The 23,513-nt window shown below is 30.1% G+C and overlaps 2 protein-coding genes across 2 annotated transcripts in view; both read left to right on the forward strand.

Moving 5' to 3' along the window:
* The window catches only part of LOC136990076 (bone morphogenetic protein receptor type-1B-like), a 47,323-nt gene extending 28,386 nt beyond the window's left edge, over positions 1-18,937 (forward strand). Inside the window, 10 exon segments of the mRNA XM_067288424.1 lie at positions 7,834-7,954; positions 8,146-8,260; positions 8,399-8,540; positions 8,615-8,765; positions 8,768-8,806; positions 9,799-9,990; positions 10,080-10,185; positions 13,422-13,597; positions 15,742-15,872; positions 15,956-18,937. Of these exon segments, the coding sequence (XP_067144525.1) occupies positions 7,834-7,954; positions 8,146-8,260; positions 8,399-8,540; positions 8,615-8,765; positions 8,768-8,806; positions 9,799-9,990; positions 10,080-10,185; positions 13,422-13,597; positions 15,742-15,872; positions 15,956-16,084 (1,302 nt within the window). The 3' untranslated portion in view covers positions 16,085-18,937.
* Positions 18,938-21,547: 2,610 nt separating this feature from the next.
* LOC136990216 (KICSTOR complex protein kaptin-like) lies at positions 21,548-22,893 on the forward strand. Its single transcript, XM_067288596.1, has one exon. It carries the CDS (start codon positions 21,582-21,584, stop codon positions 22,842-22,844), a length of 1,263 nt encoding a protein of 420 aa, XP_067144697.1. The 5' UTR covers positions 21,548-21,581; the 3' UTR covers positions 22,845-22,893.
* Positions 22,894-23,513: the final 620 nt, after the last annotated feature.

A 23,513-nucleotide genomic window follows, 5' to 3' on the forward strand; every position in this document is an offset into this window, starting at 1 on the left:
CTCTTTGCATATATATGGCTACTCTCAGAGAAGATAACTGCAACAACAACAAAGACGAAATCGCCCTATCAACTGCATGGCAAGCACTCGTAAACAAGAACTTAAGATAGCACACAGCCGGTAAAGGAGCGCATGCCTGGATGACGTCACCGATCCAAGCGATAGAATTCGGAAGCGTATTCCAGTAGGATTTTATTCGAATTGCATTCGATTAACGGTCGTCAGTTACCTGAGGAAGAACTTAATAGTTCGAAAACGTTCGTAACGGTTTTTTAAGTGAAGCACACCGGTAACAGGCTTAAAGTAAGTTTTTTAGTTCAATCCGGTGTAGTAGCATACAATCTTTTTATGGTTTTTTTAAGTGTATGCATGAACAGCTTTAGCTCATAGAAACATGCATTCTAAGAGCACAGTTTATTCACTAAATTGACAGCCAGATAGCTGAGGCAGTAAAGGTGTCATTCTGCTGATCTGGAAGATTTAGGATTGAATCTGGATAGGAAACTCCAGGAATTTTTCAAATGTGTTATCTGTTTGGGATTCTAGGTCCTCAATGGGAGTAGGATGATTTGGGCCTTGTCCCTCATCATCCTACTCCCATTGAGGACCTAGCCAAACTCTTAATGTGTTCATATTATGGGTTTGGCCAGGTTGTCAACAGGAACAGCCAAGTTGGGTTTAGTCCGGACTTTAATCATATCAATTTAACTGACAACATTGGCACTCTTTGGGCACTAAGAGTGCTCATATTGTGAGTTAAATTAGCATGATTAAAAGATGTTCATAATGTCCACAGGGTGGAAAGAATTTAATGGAAAAAACAGGATAAATTATTAAAATTTAAAAATGCAAATGTAAATACAATATAGGAAGTGGTTATATATTATCACTAGATCACTAGTCTACATCATTTGCTTTCTTCTCATCCACTAGATGCTACATAACCACTTCCTATATTATGTTTATATTTTAATTTTTGAATTTTCTTTTTATAATATTGTAATTAAATTTTTTTTAAAGTAATTATAAAGGAACAGTAATGTGAAACTCAGGACCTACCGGAATTTATTTTAAAAATTTTAGAGAATTTATTTTATAAAAAATATTCAAGTTTATTAGCAAAAGGGAAAGCTATCCCTGTTACAGGGGGTGATACATAGAAATGAAATTAATTAACAATTTTAGTTTACAAAGGTATTATATCAATAACAAACGATCATAATTTAAGAAAACCATACAGGCATTTTGCTTATATCTTATAGACATGAACATAATAAGTAAAAGATACTGTATTAGGACATTGAAGTTTTATAATAGTTTTTATTTACTATTAATAACATTTATTTAATTTTTTAAAATTTTTCTGTAATTTTTAACATAGTAATTATACATTTTATATAGCTCCTTTTTATTGAGAAAGTTTAAGTTTATTTTGAGTTCAAGAGGGAACTACAGTTACATATTCGTATGGTATCATATTGTTCATGCAAAGTTGTAAGTTCTTGACAGTTTTTTAGAAGGTGGAATTCTGAGAAGTCTTTGGATTGACATAAGCAACAATGGGTATTTGAAAAATTTATGTAAGTATTATTAACAAAGAGAGAGTATTTGTTAAGGTGTAGCTGGATTATTAGTCGTTTCATGTTAAAATCAATTGGTTGCCACATGTATGGCTGGGAAGATGGAATTTCGAATAAGTTGGTGTACCAGGGATGATAATTACTATGGTTTAAAGAGAGTTGATCTTTATTTATAGATTGAGATATGGCAGCGTTTAATAGAAGAGTATAACCATATTTCCAGTCCTGAATAATATCTTTAAATAATAGTTCTGATACACCAAATGAATTGAGAATTTTACATAATTTGTATTGCCATAACTGCTTGTAATTTACGTTTTTGCTCTGCTTGACTATTTCTTGATGTAGAAAAGTTATATTATTGTCACTTTTGAATTTTAGTCTATAGTAAAATTTAATTATACATTTTAACAGCAAGGAAAAAGACCAGATACGATTTGTTTCATCTCGGAGAGCATAACCAGGAATTGTTCTTTCTAAATGAAATAATTTACGTAGAAAATAGATATGAAAGGTCTCGAGTTTATGTAAGTAATCCAGACTCCAGATAGGGCTTGCATAATAAATGATTGGGTTAATTATAGAATTATATAGTTTTATGTAAATATTTAAATTAAAGGTTTTTAGGGTTGAGCATAGAAATTAAAGGTTGTTGATAGTCTCCTTTACTTTGATGTTAATTCTTGAGATTTGAGCTTTGAAGGTTATGTTTCAATCAAAGACAACACACAGATAGTTTACTTCATTAACTGTTTGTAGTAGAGTATTGTCATGGTATATTTTAGTTTCTTTTTCAGATATTTTGATATTATTGCAAAAAATAATAATGTTGGTTTTAGTTGGATTTATTACTAAGTGAATTGATTTAAAATAAAGATTTAGCTGGTTAATTTTCCTTTGTAATGAAATTTTGGTGGGTGCTAGTATTACTAGATCATCTGCAAATAATATGTAGTGAAAGATTCTGTTGTTTATTTCAATGCCATCAGTTGAATTACGGAAAAGTTGATCAATGCCAAGCAGATAGAAGTTAAATAAATATGGCAAAAGGGGATCACCTTGAAGAACACCACAGGAAAGAGTTAGTGAGGGAGAAAGAGTCTTGCCTTGTTTGATCTTTATGTTATAATTTGAGAAGAGCTTTTTTTATAGTAGTTGAGAATCAAGTAGTTGCACTGCAGGCTTTTAAGTTATTTACTAGTAGTGGGATATAGATTGAATCAAAAGCTTTTTGTATATCGATGAAAGCAGCATATACTTTTCTATGCTTTTTAGTAGATGAAGTAGTAATATGAATATTGCTGATTCAGTTCCTTTATTTTTAGTAAAAACATATTGAAATTTGGCTTCCAGATTGGTATCTTTAGTCCATTGTTGAAATTTTTTTGCCAGTATTGAGGTGAAACATTTTCTTAAAGTTGATAGTAATGCTATTGGTCTGTAATTCTTAGGGGAAAGCTAATCACCCTTTTTATGGATCATGGTAAGGATAACTATTCCAAGAGTCTGGGTAAGAGGTGGCTTTGTACATGGTGTTAAAGAGATTTAACAATTTTAACCTGGCTTTATTTGGAAACATTTTTAGAAATTTAGTAGGAATATTATCATTTCCTGGGGTTGAGTTACTTTTTGTTTTCTGTATTGCTTCATTCAGTTCATCAATGGTAAAATCAGATTCTAAGTATTCATTATAAGCATCAGTGTTTATTATTGGTAGTAAATTCAAATGAATTTTTGGGAATCTTTGATAGAAAATTTTCCAAGTATCGCAGTCTATGTTATGATTGGTGATTTTTTAGTTAGGTTTGATTTAAAATGGAATTTTCTTATTGTAAACCAGAAAATTTACTGTCTACTGTTTTTCACTAAGTTTGATTTGAGTTTCCTGAAGTAGTTTTTCTTTTTTGTCTTGAGTAAGTTGTTGTGGGATTGTTTGACTTTCTTGTAATTATCAAAGTTAGTATCATTAGAGTTTAGTCTGAAAACTTTTAGTTTAGATTGCTTTTCCATTTTCATTTTATGACAATCAAAATCATACCAGATTTGTCAGAATCTATTATGAAAGTTTCTTTTTTCATTATTATTGTATATATAATCATTCATTATATTTGTCATTAATTTATAAATTTCTTCACTATTGTTTTCTGTTATTATTGGAATGTCAGTAAATCGATTTTCAATTTCTGTTGAATATCTTGAGGTTTTGTACTTTATTCTTTGACTTTTAATTGATAAGTTGTCTGATTTCTTAGGCGAAAATAGTAAAAATTTTGCTATTGTAGGTAGGTGATCAGAGATGTCAAAAGTAGTTGTTGTGAAGTCCAGACAGCAATACAAGTGTAAGTCTGAGCAGATTGTATAATCAATAGTGGATTTTCTGGCATATGTTAAACAGCTGTATTCTGCAGGAATATCAGGTTTTATGCATCCATTTATTATATACATTTTAAGATCCGTTATTATTTCTATTAGTTTTTTACCCAGTCTATTAAGTTGTTTATCTTTCGACTGACGGGTATTTCGTATTAAAGAATTAGGTCCATCATATCTAGATTCCATTGTTTCACCAATTCTTGAATTAAAATCTCCTACTATAATAGAGTATGGAGTCATATGTTGCCAAATATCAATTAGTTTGGAGGTTTCATTTAGATTTGCTAAATCATCGGGAGGGATGTAAACGAGCATTAAGGTCATTAATTTATTAGTTATATTTGTAAGAATAGGTTTGTTGATTGAAATAAGAAGCAGGATGTAGTTGTTGGACTTTTTTGTTTGTATTATTTTATAAAAAATTTTTTATTAATATACAGAGACCACCGCTCGGACGACCTGGGCCTATTGCTTTATGTGCCATTACTGATTCAATTGTAAATTTATTTTAAAAATTTGACTTATAAGTCAGTTCAGAAGTTATCCAAGTTTCCATTGTAGCAAAGATGTCGGGTTCATGCTTGGAGTAAAAAGAGTTGATTAGTGGAGTTTTATTTTTAAGCCCTTGGCTATTCCTGTGATGAAATTATGAATTTCTGGTCTAGAAATAGTTTTAGAATTGGGATAATTATATGTAATTATATTATTGCAGTGATGATCATTAATTAAAGAGTCCATTCTAAATTGAACACAGTCCTTTTCTGCTTGTAATTTGTCGACCTGTTTTAGGTTATTTATTTGTTCTTCCATTTTTTTTCTACTGTTCTTTAGTTTCACGGATGTTTTTATGTATAAGGTCAAGATCTTCTTGTATAATAATCATTTGGCTAAAAAGTTTATCATTAGAAGTGTTAATCAAGTTGGAGATTTTGTTCCATAGGACTGTTGTAGAGGTGTCTGGTGGATTGTTCGGATTATTAAGTAAAGTAGGAACGAAGTTAGTTGACTCACCTGAGTCAACTAACTTCATTCTAGACAGAGACTATGAGTGCTAAGTTGTGAAAAATTCAGGTTAGGATTCATGTCCTCTGTCAAGTTTTCGTGAGAAATTTTTTCTGAAGTTAAGTTAAAATCCGTTATTAGCCTGGAGTTTGACGAGGTTGGTTGATTTCTTTTGGCTTCCGGTTTAGAACGATTCATTGGCGGTCTTCCTCGCTTTGGTAGCAAACATTGCATTTTTACTGATATTATTATTACCTCTAGTGATATTATTTAAAATAAATATAAACTTTTTGAACAATTTGAGTTAGTCAGAAGCAATCAACACTTAAACTTTATGCAGATGACGAGGTGCTTAGAAAAAGTCACCAGCAGCCTTGACTGTTGGAACACACCCCCAATTTTTTAAAACATATTATAAATATTATATTTATAAAAAAATATTATTTTCATATAATTATAAAGAAAAGGTTGAGTTCAGCTATCATAGAAGGATTGAAATTGCATTTGTAACAAATAATAGCTAGGTGAAACATCTATTTTTTTTTATTAAGTTTATAGTTATGATTAGATTTCGTTTGTCAAAAGTTTAATCAAATACATAGGCTGTTTTTTTCCAAGCTCTGATGGTCCATTAAAAAAAAAAGACGAGTGTAAATAACAAAATGAATTTATTACCAAAAGTTAGGTAGAAACAGGGTTACTTTTCCACATAATCACCATGAAGATTGAGGCATTTGTCATATCTGTGGACAAGCTTCTCCATCCCCTTGTCATAAAATGTTGCTGCCAATGACTTGAGATGGGCGGCCCTAACGTTGTTTTGAAGATTGTCATTAGTCTCAAACCTCTGCCCTCCTAGCCACTTTTTCTGTTCAGGAAAGAAGTGGAAGTCGCTCGGGCCTATATGCTAGGTGTTTAAAGGTGGTGAAGACTTCCACTCAGCTTGGAACTTTTTAAGGTGGTGAAGACTTCCACCTCTTTCCTGAACTGGAAACGTGGCTAGCAGGGCAGAGGTTTGAGACTAATGACGATCTTCAAAATGTCGTTAAGGCCATCTCAATTCACTGGTGGCAACATTCTATGACAAGGAGATGGAAAAGCTTATCCACAGATATGACAAATTCCTCAATCTTCATGGTGATTATGTCAAAAAGTAACCATGTTTGTACCTAACTTTTGGTAATAAATTCATTTTGTTATTTACACTCGTCTTTGTTTTATGGACTGTCAGAGCTTTAAAAAAACTGCCCTTGTACATTATTATTTTTTAATTTTTTTACTGTAATATTACTGATGATATGGTCTGTGTTGGAAATTTTTAAAGAATTTTCTGTATAAATTACATTTGATAGTATGGATGTTTAGAATCTTAAAGTATAATTTTAAAACATTTTGTTCCTTATTGAATAAAGGATAATATGAATATTTAAAATTTTAAGTTAAAACAATCATTTTATCTTTCCTGCAATTAACTGTAATTGTTTTCATTTGCTGTTTGGAAAGTGCTTTACTGTTATTATGTCAGAGGCATTTTTGGCCATGCCCTTGTCAGTTTGACCTATTTGCACATTACAATGTATGTATTACAATTACTATGTATTATTAATAAGAACATTATTACTTAAAAATTACATAACTTACTTAGACAATATGTTCCAAAACGTCACATCAAATTCCAGTGTTACAATTATAAAGGATGATTGTCTGTTTTTAAAAAAAAGGGGGTTTTTACAATCATAATATATTTTGAAAAGTAGAGATTTAAAATTATATATGAAATTATGTTGAAAATAGCTCTTAAAATTACCTGAATAACATAAGTAGTGATAAAATTATTAATAAATAGTTTAAAACAATTTTTTAAAGATAAATTACCTTATGAAAAATAAACAAAATGTTGATTTAGACATCCAAAGTACACTTAAAATATATTTAAACCGTGTAATAAAATCAGGTGTGTAACATTAGTTCTTAAGAGCATCCTCTAGTAGTAAAATATTGTATTTCAAATTTTATCTATTTAAAAGCCTTAATTTAAATTAATTAGTTGCATTAAAGAAATTTTTTTAATTTCTAAATTTAAAAAAATTACGTATAATAATTTTGAAAATTTTTTATACTGTTAGTATTAATTTGATGTCCAGTATTAATAATGGATTAGTGATAGGAATTAGAGTAAGAAATGGAAACAGTAAAATTTTATTTTGCATTTACTCTTTGAAAGGATTTGAAGATTAACTAGTCATAAAAAATTTTTTGATAGCAAAAAAAATTAGTAAAAATTGGTTTTACAGATTTAACAAACATTTCAAAATAAATATAAATAAAACAAGTTTGAGGTTTTTATACTCGGTTGTGTAAAATATTTTGAATCTTATATAAAAATTAGAAATTATTAAATTGAGAATATATTTTACAATTATTGTCATTGCCATTTATATCGCATTCAATCTGTCTTCTAATTCACTAGCATTATTTCCATAATTTGATTTATTTCAGTTAATTTTTGATTAACATCAGAATCAGTATCATCATCATACAAATATAGAAAATATATATTAAAAGAATGAAAACTTTTTATCTTCATTATATGTTTATTTCAATAAAAAGTTTGTTGAATTTTATACTAAATGTAAAATTCTACTTACCTATTGCAATGTATTAGTAATAATAGCTTTGAATATTGTAATCTATTACAAATAGAAATGAAAATTTTGAATCAATAGTATGAAACAAGTATGTTTAAGTTATTGCTAAGAACTAGAATAATTTAATTTTGTAATATCTATCATTCTTAAATACTCATTTAATAATTTAACAAATAATAATATAATCATTTTTTTAAGTAGAAAAAATTAATATTATTTTTATTTTAAAGTGCAAAGGACACTTAGTACCTCATCAAGTTCCCCAATCCATTGAATGCTGCAGCAATGCAGATTTCTGTAATAGATATTTGAAACCAGTATATGTTTCAAGACCAACTATTGTTACACCTGGTATTTATTAACTATTTGAAGATTATAGATCATATAAATTTTAAAATTAAAAAAAAAATTTTAACTAATATTTTTATTAACATAAAACAATTTACAAGAAGTAACTGAATCCAGTTTTTTAAGAAATGAAATGATTATTTATATTAAAACATATTTTAATAACTTGTTTAATTCATAATAAATTAACCTAGATTATGGAGGTGAATTAATGAGTTATGAAGATAATGTTCATCAAATGGCTTTGCTCATATCAACTACTGTCTGCATCATTCTTCTTGTAGTTCTTATCACTTATGCATATATTAGGTATTTATATTTTCTCTAATTTCATACTTTTTAAACACTTTATTTTATATAAATGTTGTTAATTTGAAAACTTTTGACAATATATTCAAACATCGTATTAATTTAAATTGATTTATTTGAATCCATCATCTGTTTTAGATATAAAAGAGGTGAAGACCAGAGAAGAGGATATTTAGGTTCAAGTGATCAATGTGATCCCTTTTTAATCCCTCGTGAATCATTGAAAGATCTTATAGATCATTCAATTAGTTCAGGAAGTGGATCTGGTTTGCCAATATTAGTAAGTCTAAAATTTTTTTTGAATCAAAAATAAAATATATATTTAATTTATTAATTAAACTTTTTAATTTTTAGGTGCAAAGGACAATTGCAAAGCAAATAGAAATGATAAGAAGTATAGGTAAAGGTAGATTTGGTGAAGTTTGGCAGGCACAATGGAGAGGTGAGAATATTGCTGTAAAAATATTCTTTACTACAGAAGAAGCTAGTTGGTTCAGAGAAACAGAAAATATCAGACAGTACTGATGAGACATGAAAACATTCTTGGTAAACAAATTTGTATGATTAATATCTATTTTATATTTAATATATTTTTAATTAATTGAATTTATTTGAGTAAACTTTCATATTAAACTTTTTGTATTTTTGTAAACAATATATTGTTCAAATTTCTAAAATTCACATTTCTATCATAATTGTTTTTAGAAGCTGTAAAAATCCATAAATAAAAAATGGATTTTAAAGATAAATTCTTTTTACTCAATTCTTTACAAGTAAATTATATGGATTTTATCTATTTGTGAATTAGTTGTCAAACACAAATTCAAACAAATAGAACTAGAGCAAAAGGAACATTTTATTTAGTTTTGACATTATATTCACAATGAAAACTAAAGATGTTATATTAAAGTTCTTGGACTGGTCTTGAACATAAATGGTTCTAGCATGGTCTAATATAGTTGTACAAAGTTAAATGGTGTTAAAATATACTTTGTTTTTAGTTCATTTTGAAAGTCTTTAGTAAGTAGTAGTATATTGCAGGTGTCTGTGGGGGTGGGTGTGTGTACTGTGTGTGTATATATATTAAATAAAGTGTGCAGTCCAAAAGTAATATTTTCAAAAGCATTTATTTACTAAAGTGTAGAACACTTACTTTTCTACATAGTCTCCTTTTTTTAGTCTATGCAAAGTTACCAGCACTCAACCCACTTTTCATTAAAAATTTTTTAGAATTCTTTAGGTTTATATTTTAGGGACTAATGAGCTATAGAATCCAAATTTGATATTTAAGAAAAACTGTCTTTCTCAAAGAATAATTAAAATATTTATTTAATAGTAATTATTAAAATTTAGCAAGAGATGATACCTGATGCCTGTCTCTAGTGTCAAATTACTTAGCATTTAATTAATAGTAGTAATATAGCCAGATATAATACAACAATCATTTCACTTTAATATATAACTTCTGAGTTTTGAATGTTTGTATTTTTATTCTTTACTAGCCATTATTTAAATGACATAAATATTTTATTTCTTAGGCTTCATAGCTGCTGATATTCGGGGTACAGGATCATGGACACAGCTTTTGCTCATTACAGATTATCATGAGAAAGGGTCTTTACATGATTTCTTAAAACTTCACACTGTAGACTTAGCTGGTATGTTACAGTTATCTCATTCAGCAGCTTCAGGTCTTTGTCATCTTCATACAGAAATTGTTGGCAAACAAGGTATAAAAATATTTTAAAATTTTGTCAAATTATATCATTTTCCATAACAATTCTTTATGTATGTTAAAATATATTTGTTGCTTAATTAGGCAAACCAGCCATTGCTCATAGGGATATTAAAAGTAGAAATATATTAGTAAAAAGGGACCATACATGTGTTATAGCTGATTTTGGATTAGCAGTAAGATTTAACAGGTAAAATTTTTAATTATTTATATTATATTTAAAGTATATATATTAAATCAATATTTTATTCAAATTTGAATTATAAAGGTTATACAAACATAAGTTCGAGTCCTTATTTCTTTATTTTCTTCCCTTTATTCCGATCAGGAACCACCATGCAACTTCAATTTCAAAAACTTTAAAACGAACAAAACACTATTAGACGACATACAACACAATTAAAAATGATCTTCGGCGCCGACCTGTCTTTATAGGCTACAGCGTCTACAAAGCATTAAAAACTGTTAGTCTTCCACAATAGTATCCGTGTTATATAATTGCTTTTAGTTGCAGGCCTTCTGGCGGATTCGAGTAGTTTCAAAAGCCAGAGGGCCCGCAACTAAAAGCAATTATATAACACGGATACGATTGTGGAAGACTAACAGTTTTTAATGCTTTGTAGACGCTGTAGCCTATAGACAGGTCGGCGCCGAAGATAATTTTTAATTGTGTTGTATGTCGTCTAATAGTGTTTTGTTCGTTAATTTTAGAAGTTTTTTTGACTTCAAGTTGCAAGTTGCATGGTGGTTCCTGATCGGAATAAAGGGAAGAAAATAAAGAAATAAGGACTCGAACTTATGTTTGTATAACCTTTGTAATTCAAATTTGAATTTAACTTTAATTCCCGAGTTTTGTACGTCAATATTTTATATTAGGTAAATACATACATACACTTTGAAAATTAAAATGTTTATTTTTATTATAAAATGTGATAAAGTTTTCTTACTTGCAGATTTTTACTGCAATGATTTAGAATTGATATTTCAAAATTATGTTAAAAAATTTGAAAATGGAAATTATATGTTTTTTTTCCATCTGCAAGGGTCCATCAAATGAAAAGTGAATTTTTTTGTTTTGCATTATTTATTGCAAACAAATGACACAATTTTCAAATTTCTGCATACCCCAACTTAATTTGATACATACAGTATGTTTCAATGTCTATGAAGTTCTTTAATTCCATTAAAACATCTTTAGGTTGTGCATGGAGACAATCATGTACTGTATTTTTAACATCTTTATCAGAGTTTAATTTCTTGCCTTCTAATGACTTAATGACTCAAAATATGAAAGTTACTTGGAGACAGGTCAAGTGAGTATATGTAGGGGATGTGGGAGACACTCAAACTTCAGATCATCAATACAGGTACTCTTCACTTTATGACCGAGTTCTGTTCCGACAACTACGTTGTTAAGCGAATTGGTCGATAAGCGAAGAGCTTGTGCCAGGAATATAGGATTGTTGTAAAATTATCCAAATTATGCAACAAACTTCAAATTTATTCATAAAAAGACTATTATAGTAAGCGCAAGCCTATTATAGTACACTTAGTGCACATGTCACCATTTGCCACTGACTGACACTCAAGCTGAGAAAGGGGATTCCCCGAATTGCAGGTCAAAACTCTATTGGTCGTAAGTGCGAGTGGTCATTAAGCAGATAGGTCGTAAAGTGAGGAGTACATGTAGTTTCATTAGTTTGGAGTGCCATATGGGTCAGGCATTATGATGATGTAAGACCATCTCAGCACTTAGCATTCCTTGCTGTTTTGGCCTAATTGTAGGTCACAGATGATTTCTAAGAATACCGTGTGGATATGTTGCCAGTTATGCTACCAGTAAGTAGGAATTGCAGGCCCCACTCTGGGCCAATTCTTTTCTTCTTTTAGATTTGTAAGAATATTAGAGACTAGAGGGCACTATTAATGATGATACAAATGAATTCCAAAAACTGCTCAATTTCCACCCAAACTTGTCATCAATTACTATTCTATCTTTCACTATTAATGGAAAGATTAATAAATTCAGTGGTTTTGTCATACAGTATTATTTAGTTTAATAGGAATAAAGCATAGACTGATTTCATGAGAATAAGACAGAGGATAAAATAGAGACATCAATGTTGAAAAACAGATTGAGATGAATTTTTACACTTTAATGTAACATTGCAACATGCCCAACATGGTTTCAGTTTTATCATCCCAAATGGGATGATGAAATTAATTGCCTCAAAGCAGGTATTTCACACAAAGGTATTGTGTGTCCAGGCAGTCATTGGTTTGTAAAGGGATGATCAGCTTAATGAGGATTAAAAACAGCAAGTCCTAATAGCCTAATAGAATAAAAATTTTATTCTAAGAAAATCTGGTCATCTGGAGATGTTTTACTGTATTTGCATTGAAGTCAAATAAGCCTGTCTTTATATAGCTATGTTTCTATCCTACTGTGCATTTTGTTTCACTGCAAGATTTAGGTGCAATCTCTCTATTTTCATAGATATTTTAATTAATAGTCAGAACACATTAGGATAATGTATGGATCATATATAATTTTTATGAGATGTAATTGCTAATGGGAAGTGACTGTATTAAATAGCTTTGCATTTATAATTAAGATAGGAAAAAATATTTAATAATCAAATGGCAAAACTATGGATAAAATAAATCTTAAATCAAACATAATTCAGATACTCTTAATTTTAATTTACAAAAGTTGTATTAAAATTTCAATCTTTATTTTTAAAAAATATGTTGTACAGCAGAGGTTTGTTAATCTTGCACCTACAGAACCAGAGTGGTATCAGATTATCAAAAATGCCAAATTACTGGACATTTTTGTGTTCTTGAAAAATTTGGTAAATTATATATTTCTGAATATTTCAGACATTTTTATACATTTTGTACCAGCTAACAATGTTGTACACTTCTGATTGATTAAAAACTCTAAATCTAAAGATGATATAGTGCATGACTATACTGTGTTAAAACTGATAAAAACTATAAAAATATTAATGTACATGTTGCACAAAATCAAGTTACATATTGATTCATGTGCATATGATAATTATTTTTTAGAAACTGTATGTATACATGCAATTCACAAAAGCCACACATTCTCAGAATACGAGAAAGCTACTTTTAGATGCATTGTCCTCAAATTGGCTTGTGAAATAAAAATAATTGAGTCTACATGTTACTCAATACAAAACATATGTGCTGGCTCTAATAAAGCAATTTTCATTTAGCATGATACAATGTAAACTGTCTTTACTGTACCATGTATTCAAACAAACTCTGATTTATAGAATGCTAGCAGCAGATTAGTGGCTACTTTTCTGAGGGTACTGGATTAACAAACTTCTACAGTATTCTATAGAATAAAATACAAAATTTTATATTAATTATAATATTTCATTTTCTTCTTAGTGATGTCAATGAGATAGATGTAGCTGCCAATACTCGGGTTGGAACAAAAAGATATATGGCACCTGAAGTTTTAGATGAAACTTTAAATAGATCCCAGTTTGAAGCATATAAAATGGCTGATATCTATTCATTTGCTTTAGTTTTATGGGAAATTGCAAGGAGGTGTGTCTTAGATGGTAAGAATATTTTCATTATAAAAAGAAAGTAAGTCATTCTTGATAGTCTCTTTTATTTAAGAATAATAATTTTCATTATTATGTTTAATCATAATATAATTTTTCTGCTTATGCAGCTTTATCTTAATAATTTTACTAGAATAATCCAATTAAAAGTTTTGAAAATTGAAGTTATGAACTTCGTTTTTTTTTCTTATTGATAGATATCATATGATATTTGGAAGTAATCCACTTGGTCCACTTCTTGCCAAATACATCATTTATCAGCTTTCTTAAATTCATTCCAAAATAACTTAACATTATTTTATTCCATAATATTTCTAATTACATAATCTACAAAATTTATAAATTTATTATTACAAATTTTTGATGAGGCATTAAAAGTTCTGTGATTCATACTTTTTATAAAAATTTTGAAAAGCAAGATATAAATTTTTCCTAAAAAATGATCAAAGTTAAAACTAGTAAATAAATAAGCATTGCAAAAATATATAATATAGTAAAAAAGTGAAAAATGATTAAACATTATGTAATTTTTTCATACAAATGCTCAAAATTGGAGTGAATTTTGAAGTCTCATGAGTTTTTTTTCCTCTTTAATTGTCTACTTGGACATTACTTATTATTAGGACGTTAACTGGTGTTTGATATTTGATACAAAACTGAATACTTGTATGAAATATTAAACACCAGTTAATGTCCTACTAATAAGCAATGTCCAAGTAGACAGTTAAAGATAAAATTAGAAATAAGGACAGTAAGACATTGTTAATTTCTCATGAGGTTTTGTTCACACAGTCATGGAAATGACTGAATAGAAATAGATTACTATATGATACATAATAATGCCATTAGAGATGAAGACACAGGGTGTTTCATATAGTTATGAGTAATTATTTGAAGACCTATTTCACCTGGTAATAAAATTCCATTAAAAATTTTGTAAAATGAAGATTGATCAAATTATTTAATATAATCAAAGAAGTTAGTAAAATCCAATGTTATACAAATGGTTTTGATAGACTTAGTGTATAGTAAGTTATATAATACTGTATATTAAATAGAAAAATATGTTTTTTTAGTTTGTGATTATTTAATTTAATAAAGGTTGCAAGTATTGACCATACCAGAAGACAATAATTCAGATATATCTTGTCTAGATATTTTAATTATTTTTTCTCCATTTTTATTAACTTACTTAAATGTTTAAGTTCAACAAGACTGCAGCATTATTACCTGACTTTTCTACTAATATATATCTTGTAATCCTTTATAAATAGGTATATACTTGCACTACTTTCTGTGATCTAAGTTTATTCTATTTATGCAATAGTTTGCTTTTGTTCCAACTTATTGTCTTATTTTTATTATTCATTTTTTTTATTAACTAAAAATTTTCCTATCAAGCATGACAAAATATTTTTATGAGAAAGTACAGATTAATGCTAACAGGTTCATTAGATCATTACTTCCTATTGCATAATAGAGTGTCACATGGTCACTGTGAAAATATTTTTAAAAAAATTTGTTATAGAAGTGACACAATGTGGCTATCTTTTTTAAAGTTTAAAATTTAAGTAAGTTTAAAATATGCCATTTGCCAAAATATTTAAATTCAACTTAAGGGAAATTCCATCATCAAGCATGAACTAAATGAGGTTGCTTACATCACTGCAACATAGGTGTGATCACTGGTCTGAAATTGATAAAACATTTAATCTATAGTTAATATTTCTGCAAAATATGGTCTTATATTACTAAATCTTCATGTTTTTATCTTCTGTACATGAATTGAATACAATATGCTTTTCATATTTCACTTGCAAAGCTTACAAAACCATTTATTTAATAATGTGATTTTATGGATTCTTTCAATGAAAAGAAGTGTGTTACTTTTTATCAGTTGTCTAATAGATATACTCCTGATTAATGTGCAAAACAGTATTAACAGTAGTAGTAGTAGTAGTAGTAGGGATTTTTAACTGTCTGAATGTATGATGATGATGATAGATGTTATTTTTAAGAAAATAAATTTTATTCTGAAACTTTAATTTCTAATAAAATAGAATTATATTAGTATAATTTCTTAATATTAAAAAAATTTGATTTCCGGTTTCTTAATATTAATTATTTTAAATTAAAAGGAGTAGTAGATGACTATCATTTGCCATATTACGATGTTGTGCCTTCTGATCCCAGTTTTGAAGATATGAAAAAAGTTGTTTGTATAGATCAAATGAGACCATCTATTACTGCTAGATGGAAAAAACATGAGGTATTAGACTTATAATTTATATAAATATTAAGAAAATTATTATTGGAATATAATTTTTCATACCATCACTATTATTATTTCAGATATTAGCAATTTATAGCAAACTGATGCAAGAGTGTTGGCATCAGAATCCAGCTGTACGTCTGACAGCATTAAGATTAAAGAAAACTCTCTCCAAATTACAAAGCATTCATCACATCAAAATAGTCTGATTCAAAATTAAAGACTGTTGGAATATAATCAGTCTATGGAGACAAAATGTGCTGCCTTTATACTGCCTCATCTGATAAAATGGCAGCTGCTTCCTACAGAAATAATCTTCCCACTAATCCTGACTCAAGGATTGAACAACTGAATATTTGTTGTGAAAAACATGTTCAAAACTCCAATATATATATATACAACAGTACTTATTGCTAACCAGTGTAAAGAATATTATACAAGTTTCCAACAAAAATATCGTATTTTTGGCCCGAAACTTTTTATGATATTTATTGCCTGCTGCAACAACACTAAGTACAAATATTACTGCAGGCAGTTATTAATTTAACTGAAGAAAACAAATAGTTTGTCAAACAAAATTTTCTAAGCATGTATCAGAATCCAGGGACAGAACACAAAGATACAGAAAGAGTTGAATTAGTATAATTGAGCTAAGATTATCAGCAGGAAAGACAGTAATTATTGGTATTTGTGATTACATACATTTTTATATCCTAATGCCTAAATAAGTTATTTGGCTTTTGTAGGAGGTTTTTTTTAATTAGATCTGAAAAGTTGATAGTTTAAAATTAGAGAGACAATATATTCATATATTACATTTAGTAATTTGTTAATAAGTATATACATGTGTGTATATAAATATATATATATAGATATGAATAGCCTTAAGTTTTTATTTTACAAGTATTTTTATTTACAAGTTCCCAATATTTTAGAGAATAGATGGTAAGATTATTATTTATCCATAATAATTAACTAAATTTACTCTTCACACTAATAACAGTAATAAATGTTTGTTCATAAACATTTAGACTGCATAATATCATTGTAAATTAAGAAATAAAAAAGTTAGATGCTATAAAATTTTAATTGCCATGGATATTGTGAAAAGTATATTTAGTTATTTTAGATGATAATCCAGAAAAATTTATTACTTTATAAAATGGAAATTGCATTTTGTAATTTCAATCAAGAATAAAATGCAATATCCGTTTTCAGAATAAAGCCAGTTATTATTTAAAAGTATGTAAATTCTTTTGACTATTTAATTCTAAAAATTAAGTATTAGTTGCATTAAAGTTGCTTGTTTTCTAAGTAGAAGTGTCAGTATATATTAAGGAGTATATATTTAAATAACAACACACCTACACAAATTTTTCCCAGTTTATAACTACACTACCTCCTCTTTAATTATCTATTTTGTCAAAATAGGTGATGTGCCTTAATCATGTTCTGACACTGCCTGCTTAACAAAGATTTCATTTTATAAACATTATCTAAAGAAGATAACTTTCAATCAGCCAATAATAATGGCTCTAAAATAAATGCTTCCCTTTTATTTTGAATTGCTTTTGATGTTTTTAAGTACTGAACATAAATTGTTTTTAATTAGATGTAATCTACTTTTAGCTATTTCTAATGTAAAAGTCTGTCTTTCCCAATATATGATTTCCACATTCCTAAATTAATAATTTTTCCATATATTGTACCATTTGTCTTCTGTTAATGAAAGCAATTTATACTTAACTTGTTATAAAATATTTTATATTTTGATTAATATAATATGCTTTTTGAAAGTTAAATTTTTTCACATTCCTGTGACAGTTGGTTTAATTAATAATTTACACACACGTTTGTACATATATTTAATATTTGTCTAATATATGTACAACTAATTTGTTACGTGCGTTTACTGTTAAAAATAAGTTTTTTAAAAATAATTTTAACCTAGTGCCATATAAATTTTAAATTACCCATTAAGAATGCAATTGGCCAGCTCAGTGTTTTGAAGACAGATTTCTTTTTTGTTGTTGTTGTTTTATTTGAATTTTAGTTAGTTTTTTAATTGCAGCTCAAAAACTTGATTTGAAAAATGGACAAAGATCTTTAAAGGAAATTAAATAAATAAATACTGATTTCAGTTAAATTTTTCTTACCCGATATCCCATCTACAGTTGAAGAAAACCAAATAAAGAATAGAAGAAGTCATTTTCTGTGGCAAACTTTAGTACTGTGCAATTTCAGTGTGTAAATATTTATAAAATCTGCTTAATTGGCAAGCATTTTGTTACCAATAGCCCAATTATATCTGTACAAATCGTACTTTATAAATGCAAGAGACTCCATTTCCTACTTTTCACTATGAAACGAAGACGACGATCCCAGATGAATATTGTAATAAATCACAAAGTGCCAAAGAGTGATTTACTCAGAAAATTTTAACTCATAAAAAAAAAAGAAAAAAAAAATGTTAAAAATAATACTCAAAGTTAAATTTAATAGAAAACCGCTATTGAGAATCAATCAGGATTTTCTAGGAATATTTTCGTGTTGTTTCTTCATTATCGAATTTATCTGTAAGAAGAGTAGAATTTATATTTTTTACTGTTTGTATTATAAGTATATGTTTAGTTGTGTAAAGAAGAGAAGAGTAGTGTCGTAAATCGATTTATGTTGTCACTTGGTTCGAGCTTAAAAAGTATATTTTATCGATTTTTTTGTTAAACTTCCCAACCTCGTCGACTGCCAAAAAAAGAAAATAAATAAATAAATAAAAATATGGTTGCGCCGCGAGGTTTTCCCGTTCGTGCCACATTATTCTTTTATATATGAAACGATTGTATAATGTGTAGGTATTTTATAACTATTATCTTTGTATTGTGGGGGAAAACAAAAAAATCTGTAATATAGCGAATTGTATATCCAGAAATTTGTTATATAAATCGTAATTTGTTATGCTTTGTTTTCCTTTTGACTCTGTTCTGTCATTTTTCTACATTTGTTTCTACCTTTGTAAGTAGTACATTCGTATTAATTATGCCAATAAAAAATAGTTAAACAAATTTTGTGTATGATAGTGTAAACATTAAAATCCACGAGTTAGTGTGGTCATAGTCCCAATTTTTGACGTAATGTATAGCTTTAAAATAAATCGTCGCAAAAGAAATATATTTAAAAAAACGATTGTCGTGTTCTGAGAGATGAAAAAACCAGCAACGAGTTGCTTGACTTTCCCGGCAACATTTGTTGGTGCGATCTGTTACTATAGTTAAAAATATAATTTTTTTAATATAATATAAAATGGAAAAAAGCTTAATTTTGAGGGTAGGGATGGGTTTTATTTAAAAAAAAAGCAAATGTAAATGCTAACAAGTAACATCGTCGTTAAGTTTAACCCTACTGTAATAACGACTCCCTTTATCTCCTCACCCCCTCGACCTTTAATCAAAATTTAATAGCATCAATCTTCCTAATAAACAAATCATCCTGCAAAAGTTAAAAAAATTATCCACAAAATACACAGGAGTCAAGCTTTAGAGAGGGTGAACAAAATCATGCTTCCCACTAACATACACAAATAGAAATTACCCCCTTTTTTGTATTTGACGTTTCAAGATGTTCTGAGTCCAAAAATTAAAAATCTCGGGTGGGGGATCATTTTTTTTTTTACCGAACGCAATGCTTTCCCTCTGTTAACAGCCGGGAAAGTAAAAATGACGTCGTCGTTTGTTCTTGTGATTCGTTTAAAGGGGCATTTGCTTGGTAATCAAGTCAATGACGTAGTTCGTTTCAAACAAAACGGCCCATGTCATTGGCTGGCTGCAGGAAAAGATGACGGAATCGAGAGTAAAAGTATTAATACATTTTTATAACTTCCTCGCCGGAGTAATTTTTAACATTTTACACATTGAAACGGATACGAGCCTACAATGAGCGCCGTGAGACACGTTACTGAGCAGTGGCGCGTTATAGCTTCATGTTGCCCTAGAAAATTTGAATTGAAACATAAAGGTGTTTCTTCGAGGGAGTGTTTTGAGGGAAATATTTTTTTTTATAACAGATTGGTTTGAGACCCCAGGCAATTGTCCTTTTTGCCTAAGGAATAACGCGCCACTGTTCCCCAGGTGTGTTAAGGACGAAATGTGAAGACATTCTGTATTTTTCAATTAACGTAGAATTATTTTCTACTTAATGCTGTAATGAATGAAACGAATGCTATATACTATACTAAATGCAGTTCAGCCATTGCAAACTGAACAAATTCCGACACAGAGAATTTACAATATAGATTAACAAGGAAAAGATCAAAAGTGGAAAGGCGCTTTTTGAGTAGGACAATAATAGTGTGAAGATGAAAAAGAAAAACGTCGTCGTTATGGTGTTTATAAAACGTTAAAGAAAAAATTCACAAAGAATACCGAACCTTTTTCAGAGAAAACTCATTATTTTATAATACCATCGCGTAAGCGGCCGGATGGCTGAGCGGTCAAGGTGGCAGCCTACCGCTCTGGGGGACCCGGGATCGAATCCGAACGGGTCGAAAAATCCCCAGGAATTTTTCGGGGGTGGTCCGTTCGGATATGTCGGGCCCCGTCCCTCACTACCCGGTCGCCCCATTGTGGGCCTGGCCGAACCCATAATGGGCCTACTAAAAGAGGCCCTCTTAGTGCCCACAGGGCGGAAAGAGTTAAAAAAAAAAATACCATCGCGTATCAGATGAGATTGCAACTCAATAGTCCGAGTGTGATTCGGACTATCCAGCCATCTCCGTTCGTGTTTGTTCCAACAGGTTCAGAACTTCGGGCACGTATCGTTTCAGACAACGTATTAACGAAAAATATCGGAAGCACCTTGTCTCTGTACCGGTACGTGTCTGAACGGATTCGAGGCCCACCAGTAACGAGTGGATAAAACCACCGAACGCTGATAGTTGGTCGTGAGTTCGCGCTTGGCCAAGTGGAGTTTTCCACATTTTCTTCACGTTTGTAACACCTAAATAAGGACCAGTTTTTCATAAAAGACCTCCCGGGAGGCATTTCCCCTCGGCAGATAGCGTTGCCGTATACGAATAAAACTAAAACCAAACCTGAACGGAACCGCTTCGGTATGTATAAACACTTAGATTTAAAACCATTTGACAATCTTTATCTGATCTCTCACCATCCGGCCGTTTTTTTTTCGTTTTTTGTGGTACAAATGTTGGAAGATTGTCTATGCCTACACGTGCCTGCTGTAATACTTCCGACTGTATCAACACTAAGCGTCGTACAGTGTGGTCAAGCAGTGACTGCAATTCTATTTCTGCAGAGAATTCGGCGATTTCAATTTTGTCCGGATAGCATCGCTTTTTTGTCTCCAAAAAGCATGTGATAATTTGGGAAAATAGCAGCATAGTTGACGTCCGGATGGCCGAGCGGTTAAAATGGCAGCCTACCGCTCTGGGAGATCCGGGATCGGGGGATGGTCCGTTCGGATATGCCTAGCCTAACCCATAATGGGCTTGATAAAAAGAAGCCCACGGGCCGGAAAGAGTTTTTTTTTTAAATAATATTTTTGGTATATATTAATTATCGCAATGTTATAACAATAAATATAAAATTATAAAATAAAATTTTGTGTTTGATACTTTTTTTCGTCGATACTTTTTCAGAAATGACGTTTGTCGGCGCTGTAGTAAGCTGTTAATGGAGGAGTTTGAGTGTGTTGATGTCGTCGTACGTAAATATGAACGAATTTCATTTTTCCGGATTAACATCCCAAAGCAATATTTACGGATTAACGACTCTAACTACTTCGGACGGATTAAATAAAGTATTAATTGCATCTCGAAAAAGAAAAGTATATTGCATCGAATATACGAAAAACGAAGTGTCTACAATCCCTTCTACCACAGAAGTGCAGTTTACGTATATTCCGGGAGGAGCAGAAATAATTTCTATCGATGCGTTCAATAAATCGACGGAGAATCACGATTTCTTAGTAGGAATCACTTTCGTCAAGTTAGGAGAACAATTCGATTCTTCTGCACCCGTCAGCACCTTCTTCAATATATATTCTGAATGGCAACCAGTTACCGAATGCAATTTAGATAACATTGCTCAAGGGTGCTTTAGTTTGACACTCAGTTTTACTCCCTATCATCTTACGCATGTTAAAGTTATAACAGAGAACAACGAAGAAATTGTGTGGCTTCTGAGTGGTGGAGATTGCAAAGTTCACGTGTATAAAGAGGATAAGTCGCACCAGTGTTTCTGCGAAGAGCCTCCGAATCTCTTTCCCGAATTTGATAATTTGTCCGGCATCGTGCAATGGATGGATTTCGTGCACCTGCAAAATAGAAGAGTTTCGGCTTACGGAACTCAGGAAGGTTTGGTCGGCGTCAGCGTCGTCGCTCTCGTTTCGGATTATGCAAAACTGGAATCGTCTTACGTCGTCAAACACGATCTTCCCGTATCCGTGGTACGTCTGTTTACGGACGAGACGGACGTAAAGTTGCCGACGTTTTTGAGAAGGGAAGAAACCTCCGAAGCGGACGAAGTTCTTCCGAGCGTTCACCTTGCGGTGGGTGGCACGTTAGAATTATCCGTCGTTTATAAAGACGTACTCGTCGACGGTCTCGATCGTCAGTTTCCTTTACGCAACAGCGACTGTTTCGATTGCGTGACCGCGGTTTACGTTGCAGACGTAGATATGGACGGAAACAACGAAATTCTTATCGGTACGTACGGACAAGAACTACTTTGTTATAAATGGATTAATTCGGAATACGTCTTTCAATGGAATCACTCTTTCCCTTATCCAATATTATCTATTGCATACGTGGATATTATAGGAGACGGCATTAAAGAAATATTAGTATTATCCACGAAAGGTGTACATATTATGCAACACGATCTTCAAAAGGCACTTCAATTGTGTATAAAAAGAATGCAGTCTTTTTTTGAAGAATGTGTAACATTAACCACATAATATTTTATCATCTTTTAAATTAAAAAGATATTTAATATTAAAAGTTCATTTTCTGTTATCTTTTCATTAATATTGAAAGTATTATTAGAAGGAACGTGAAATAAACAAGAGTTAAACTAATTTTCATTTACATGGTGATTCAAAAGGCCTTAGACAAGCTTTAAAGGTAGGTCAGAAATATTCCTGACCTACCTTTAAAGCTTGATAACAAGCCATTTTTACATTGGTAGCATTTGCAGCTATATGTTCCTGTGTTTTAATACGCATACTTCGTGTATCCCTTTCTGTGATTTTTCTTGTACTTCTATCAACTCCGGGTGGTGTTTGTGTTCCTAGGTAAAAAATGTTTTTGTATTCCAACCTACCTTTAAAGTTTGTCCAAGAACTTTCGAATCGCTATATTTTCAGAATATTTAATGATTTTTAAGAATCAAAAACAGCAATTCTTTAAATTCTGAATTTATATACATTATTAAAATGCTCAAATTTGGAAATGAAATGAAGAATACATACAAATTTAGTATGATTTTGAGTTTATACTTCATTATATTATTTACGTATACAAGAATAAATTGACGTCGACACGTAAATATATCCATTTCGTAACTGGATTGTCTATAAAGATTATGCCGCAAAACATATCTGATAACTATTTCTAATTTGTCTTAT

This window comes from Centruroides vittatus, unplaced genomic scaffold, assembly GCF_030686945.1.
Source record: "Centruroides vittatus isolate TY-2023 unplaced genomic scaffold, ASM3068694v2 scaffold_861, whole genome shotgun sequence".
NCBI classification, from domain to species: domain Eukaryota; kingdom Metazoa; phylum Arthropoda; class Arachnida; order Scorpiones; family Buthidae; genus Centruroides; species Centruroides vittatus.

What these genes read in the sequence shown, in the direction of transcription:
- LOC136990216 (XM_067288596.1), top strand. Translation starts at nt 21,582, where the DNA reads ATGTCGTCGTACGTAAATATGAACGAATTTCATTTTTCCGGATTAACA.